This window comes from Colobus angolensis, unplaced genomic scaffold (assembly GCF_000951035.1).
Source record: "Colobus angolensis palliatus isolate OR3802 unplaced genomic scaffold, Cang.pa_1.0 Scaffold8, whole genome shotgun sequence".
Lineage (NCBI taxonomy): Eukaryota > Metazoa > Chordata > Mammalia > Primates > Cercopithecidae > Colobus > Colobus angolensis.
The window spans coordinates 4,121,396-4,128,009 of record NW_012121820.1 but is presented as its reverse complement, the minus strand read 5'-3'; the positions used below and the strand labels follow the sequence as shown (position 1 = coordinate 4,128,009).

The following is a 6,614-nucleotide window of genomic DNA, read 5'->3' as shown; positions in this document are numbered from 1 at the left end:
AGTAGAGACGGGGTTTCACCATGTTAGCCAGGATGGTCTCGATCTCCTGACCTCGTGATCCGCCCGTCTCGGCCTCCCAAAGTGCTGGGATTACAGGCGAGCCACCGCGCCCGGCCCTCTATTTTTCTTAAAAAAAAAAAAGAAAATCTAGAGATATAGAGATTATCATTTGAAAAAAATAATAAGGAAAAGGCATAACATAAACAGATCCTTTGTCCAACAAAAACTCAACACAAGGTGATCTTGTGGTGTTTTAAAACAGAAAATGCGAGGTTGACAGAGTCCTTTCAGTATTACATTATTTATATGAGACCTCTTTTGCGGGCAACTGGCAGCTTCCCAGGAGCTTTCTCCCAGGCATTTGGTAATAACAGAGGCCCAGCTTCTCACCTGGTAGTTCAGACGGACAAAGGGAATGTTTACTTTCACTAGCCGTTCAAAAAGGGACACCTCAAGGTTGAAGTTCTTGGCCAGATCATACACGTTGGCACTGGGGCGCAGCTGAGAAGAGAAACATGGCTGAAGATTCTCTACTGATAAAGTCATTTAACCATCCATACTTCCATCCATCCAACCAACCATCAAATGTTTTTCAAGTGCTATGTGCCAGGCACTCTTCTAGATACTCACAGTTTAAGGATTAATAATGACAAGGGTTAAGGATTAGTAGAACTAAAGGGGGTATGACACAGGGCCCCACGGTGGGTTTCTTCTAGCTAGGCCTCTGAACAGTGACATCTGAGTGGACACTAGCATGGCAGAGGTTGCCAGTTCTTCATTCATTTGAAAAGCAAGATCCATAATGGGGAGCGGAAAGGACACAGTGGGACACCATGAGCAAATGGGATGAAGTCAAAGAAATAAGCCGAAACCTGATCACACAAACCTTTGTGGGCCACTTTAAGAAGCTTGATTTTTATACAAGTGCAATGGGAAATCACTGGAGGGTTTTTAGCTGGAAAGTGATATTATCTATCTACCTTTTTTTTCTTTTTTCTTTTTTTTTAAATTCACTTTGGCTCCTTTATGTAGAGTGCATTAGAGGGTAGCAAAAATGGAAGCAGGGAGACCGAGGAGCATGCTATTATAATACAGTCCACTCGAGAGACCATGGTGGACTAGGTAAATAGCAGAGGGAATGGATGAAATAAATGATGTTGCCACTAAAATATACCCCAAATCTAACAGCACCTGCTCTTAGACTGAATGTGGGAGGTGAAGGCAAGAGAAATCACAAAAAGCTAATAATAAGCTTGAGGACTGTTGAAGCAGAGGCCAGGGTCTTCCTTTATGATCTCACCCCCACAGAGAGCCAGCTCATCTTCTAGGGGGGCTCCTGTTTTACCTGCTGGTGGTCCCCAATCAGAATGAGGTGCTGGCAAGCTTTGCTCAATGTGGCAATGGTATGGGCCTCAAGGACTTCCGCAGCTTCTTCCACTATGACAATCCTCGGCTCCACCTTCTGTAGGATCTGGCGGTATTTGGCAGCACCTCAAGTGAGGAAAGAAGAGAAAGGCTCCTCTGGGCTGAGGCACAGGACCCACAGGGCCACTGAGCCTCTGGGAATCCGCTTTTGTATCTTCCCTGAACCTGGATCAGCAACAAGTAGTCCTTATAGTGTTCTGGGTGGTCTCCAGAACATTAAAGCCGTGTTGGTCACTGTTGGAGTTTCAAACCCAGCAGGAGAAAGTGAGTGAATTTCTTTTCTTTTCTTTTCGTTTTTTGAGACAAAGTCTCATTCTGTTACCCAGGCTGGAGTGCACAGTGGTGCGATCTCAGCTCACTGCAACCTCCGCCTCCCAGGTTCAAGTGATTCTTGTGCCCCAGCCTCCCTAGTAGCTAGGATTACAGGTGCCCACCACTATGCCCGGCCAGTTTTTGTATTTTTAGTAGAGATGAGATTTCACCATGATGACCAGGCTGATTGCAAACTCATGACCTCAGGTGATCCACCTGCCTTGGCCTCCCAAACTGCTGGGATTACAGGCGTGAGACACTGCGCCTGGCGAAAGTGAGTGAATTTCACCAAAAGTTCTCAAAATATGGGTGCTTTCAGTAGCTTTTCATGTTATTTTCCTCTAACCTACCAAAGAAGCTCCTCTTTACCTGTCCTTAGATAATCTGGCACCAGAAGTGAACTTAGATGCAACAGGTAAATTTCTCCACAGTTTCTCACCTGTGGTTGTCATTCCTACAACCTGGGCATCTTTAAGAATGTGCAGGTCTTCCTGGAGTCTCAGCTCAGCCATTCTTTCTGCTGATGTGCGGTACTGGCGTTCATAGCTGAGGATCTTCCGGCGGGTGTCAGCCTGGTACAACTGTAGCCAGAGCCTGGAGAATGGGAAGAACCAAGGAAAGAAAGCCACATGCTCTTTGAGAAGGTGAAAGAACCCCCTTCAGTGTGCCCCGTGTATGAAGTGAACCTTGGACCTTTGGAGCATAGTGACAAACAGATATATTCAGGGACCCAAGAATCCAAAATGCCCAACAGAAAGATGTCCAGAGTGGTCAGGAGCTAAGGAAAGGGGTGAGATAAAGAACAAAGGTTAACTATGGGAAGAGAATAAGAGACTTTAAAAACTTTGGTAAGAGGCCAGGCGCAGTGGCTCAAGCCTGTAATCCCAGCACTTTGGGAGGCCGAGACGGGTGGATCACGAGGTCAGGAGATCGAGACCATCCTGACTAACACGGTGAAACCCCGTCTCTACTAAAAAATACAAAAAACTAGCTGGGCGAGGTGGCAGGCGCCTGTAGTCCCAGCTACACGGGAGACTAAGGCAGGAGAATGGTGTAAACCTGGGAGGCGGAGCTTGCAGTGAGCTGAGATCCGGCCACTGCACTCCAGCCCAGGTGACAGAGCAAGACTCTGTCTCAAAAAAAAAAAAAAAAAAAACTTTGGGAAGAATTTCTCATAAATTCTCCCAGCTGTGGCATCTCTGCCTAATTTCTCTCCCCTCCTCTAACTCACCATAGAGTGTTTATTTTATTAGTAAAAGTGATGATGTCACTAATCGCTGTAAAACTTTCCAGTGGCTTTCTACTACTCTTTTTTTTTTTTTTCCCCTGTAGAGATGAGGTCTCACTATGTTGCCCAGGCTGGCCTTGAACCCTGGGCCTCAAGTGATTCTCTAGCCTCAGCCTCCCAAAGTGCTGAGATTACAGGTGTGAGTCACTGTGCCTGTTACCTCTCTGTTCTTTTCTGAGTTTTTATACCCATTTGTAACTTTTTATTTATGGAATTATGTGATTACTTTGTTACTCTGGATAGACTCTATAGGCTCCATGAAGGTAATAATTAATTTGTTACCCTGGATAGACTCCATAAGCTCCATGAAGGTAGAGCAAAGTGTCTATTCTATCCCATGGCTGTACCCCTATCACTCAGCTCAGTGGTTCGTTGAAGGTCTTGGAGGTGGAGAATGTTCCAGGAACAGAACTTCCTGGGGAAATTACATGGGTTGGCTGGATGTGGAACACAGTACCTATAAAGCTGCCAGCGAGAACTGAGGTCCAGCTGCCAAACATCCTCGATCTCATTGGCCTCGGCTGCAGTCATGGTGTTCAGTTTGCGAAGCTCATCCTTCACTCTTTTTTTCATTTTCTTTTTCTGGTTGCGCTGGGTCTGCAGACATCAATACCAGGCAGGGTACTGTCTGAGCAGAGGCAGGCTTGGTTTTAAGCCCAAGGCAGGGGCCACAGCACAAGAAAAAGGGCTGGCATCCCTGATTAATGTCAAGTGTCTTATATTCTCCCAACAGCTCTTCCACTGTAGAGTGGCTAAACAAGGACTCTGGAGCCAGTTTGTCTGACTTCAAAGCCCTACTCTACCTCTTACTAGGTTGTGGAACCTAAGGTAAATGACCTACCCTCTGTGTCCCTCAGTATCACCTTCTATAAAATGGGAATAATAATAGTATCTCTTTATAGGATTGTTGGCTTGTCAGGAGTAAATACATGGAAAGCATTTATACTACTGCTAGCACTAGTTATCATTAAACATTTTTTTTTTTTTTTTGAGACGGAGTCTTGCTCTGTCACCCGGGCTGGAGTGCAGTGGCCAGATCTCAGCTCACTGCAAGCTCCGCCTCCTGGGTTTACGCCATTCTCCTGCCTCAGCCTCCCGAGTAGCTGGGACTACAGGCGCCCGCCACCTCGCCTGGCTAGTTTTTTGTATTTTTTAGTAGAGACGGGGTTTCACCGTGTTAGCCAGGATGGTCTCGATCTCCTGACCTCGTGATCCGCCCGTCTCAGCCTCCCAAAGTGCTGGGATTACAGGCTTGAGCCACCGCGCCCGGCCCATTAAACATCTTTGACGATAGCCTGTTTCTTGTTCCTAAAATGTATGCCATGAAAGTCATGGGGGTGGTATTTTCTTGTTGAATGCTACACAACCAGTGCCCAGCAACTGGTGCTTCACATAGGACTTGGCACAGTGCCTGCTAAAATGGTCCTACTGCCATTGTATCAACACAGTACCTTTAACAAGTGGGTGGAAAGCAGTTTATGAGAAAGTGCTCTCTTCTGGCTGTCACTGAGTCTGAGGCTATGAGCCTTTAGAAGGACTCGCAAGTCAGACGTCACTAAATAAAGATCTCCCTGCTGCTTCAAAACGAAACAAATCAACCTTTCCTGATGCCTCCTGGGAGAGATGCTGAATCCATGCTTCTAAGAATTGAGATCATGACTCTGCTCACCACATATAGTGATACTGAACTGAACTAGGAGATCAGGTGCAAACCCAGCACTCAGGTGAAAACAGCATCCAAAGTTGCCCTTGAAAGTTCTCAAATCATTGGTAAGGTTTACAAATTCTTTTTTTTTTTTTTTTTTGAGACGGAATCTCGCTCTGCCTCCCAGGCTGGAGTGCAGTGGCCAGATCTCAGCTCACTGCAAGCTCCGCCTCCTGGGTTTACGCCATTCTCCTGCCTCAGCCTCCGGAGTAGCTGGGACTACAGGCGCCCGCCACCTCGCCTGGCTAGTTTTTTGTATTTTTTAGTAGAGACGGGGTTTCACCGTGTTAGCCAGGATGGTCTCGATCTCCTGACCTCGTGATCCGCCCGTCTCGGCCTCCCAAAGTGCTGGGATTACAGGCTTGAGCCACCACGCCCGGCCTAAGGTTTACAAATTCTTATTTTGAGTATCTAATCCTCGATCATCGTAGTTATGCATGGTAAATAGTGAGGACTACTAGGCTCCACCAAAAGGAGCAGAGGGAAGGCTACATGAAGACACCTGGGCATTCATACAATTCTGGCTTTAAGAGAAGTGTCAAATTCCAGGGTGAATGAAGGAGGAATATTCCATCCAGCTTGGAGGTCTCATTTCATTGCTTACTTTAATCCTCTAAAATCTTAGTTCACGTTTACAAACTCATTTGAAATGAGAAGACAACACTCCTGAAGGCATTAAGTGCTGAGACCGTGTTTGACCTGACTCATATGTGCTACATTCTTCCACAAGTTCTACAAAAGCACTTGGTTACCTGCTTCCTGTCTTTCTAAGCTGGCATTTCTTGCCAGAGGCCCTCTGAAGAACTGTAGTATTTATATCCATGGGAATTAGTACACCCATCTTATACCAGGGGTAGGCTGTAATACGGGTACTTAGTTAATTGCAATGATGAAGTGAATATACTGTATCAGAAGTGGGGGAAAACAAATGGTCAGAATACTCTCAGGCCTGTTTCAACCCAAGGAAGTGAGTTTACCTGCCACTCTCCCATAGCTTGCTCCTGTCCAGCTGCTGTCCCAGGGCCACAATGGTCTAGCCTCATGGCCAGAAGCATTTTAGCCAACTCCTGGTCTGCCCCACTCTCTTCCTTCTTCCGTCGCTGGGGCCTCACCACCTCTTCCTCCTCAATCACCCGGTCTGCTTGAATCAGGTCAGCTTCCTCTGCGATCTCAATCAGCGAACTCTCCTCCTCCCCTTCTTCTTCCTCATCCCCTTCTGCCTGGGCTAAGAGAGAGAAACAGATACAGATGAAAACTCTTTTTTTTTTTTGAGACGAAGTCTCGCTCTGTTGCCCAGGATGGAGTGTGGTGATGCGATCTTGGCTCACTGCAACCTCTGCCTCCTGGGTTCAAGTGATTCTCCGGCCTCAGCCTCCTGAGTAGCTGGGATCACAGGCACCCAGCACCATGCCCGGCTAATTTTTGTATTTTTAGTAGAGATGGGGTTTCACCATGTTGGCCAGGCTGGTCTCGAACTCCTGACCTCGTGATCTGCCTGCCTCGGCTTCCCAAAGTGCTGGGATCACAGGCGTGAGCCACTGTGCCTGGCCAGAGATAGAAACTCTTGAAGCTAAGGGACAGAAGAGGGCACCTACACGAGCTCAGATGCATGAAGACATTATCAAGGGTTTATGTGATTTTTTTTTTTTGAGATGGAGTTTTGCTCTTGTGGCCCAGGATGGAGTGCAATGGCACAATCTTGGCTCACCACAACCTCTGCCTCCCGGGTTCAAGTGATTCTCCTGCCTCAGCCTCCCGAGCAGTTGGGATTACAGGCATGCATGACCATGCCCAGCTAATTTTCATTTTTTTTTAGTAGAGACGAGGTTTCACCATGTTAGCCAGGATGGTCTCGATCTCCTGACCTCGTGATCCGCCCGTCTC

The 6,614-nt window shown here is 47.0% G+C and overlaps 1 protein-coding gene across 1 annotated transcript in view; it reads right to left on the bottom strand.

Annotated features, from left to right (window-relative positions):
• ZNFX1 (zinc finger, NFX1-type containing 1) overlaps window positions 1-6,614 on the bottom strand; it is a 32,106-nt gene that overhangs the window by 6,917 nt on the left and 18,575 nt on the right. The window contains exons 6-10 of the mRNA XM_011929189.1: window positions 5,708-5,955; window positions 3,483-3,622; window positions 2,177-2,331; window positions 1,346-1,491; window positions 391-501 (exon numbers count right to left, since the gene is read on the bottom strand). Of these exons, the coding sequence (XP_011784579.1) occupies window positions 391-501; window positions 1,346-1,491; window positions 2,177-2,331; window positions 3,483-3,622; window positions 5,708-5,955 (800 nt within the window). The remainder of the gene's footprint in view (window positions 1-390; window positions 502-1,345; window positions 1,492-2,176; window positions 2,332-3,482; window positions 3,623-5,707; window positions 5,956-6,614) is intronic.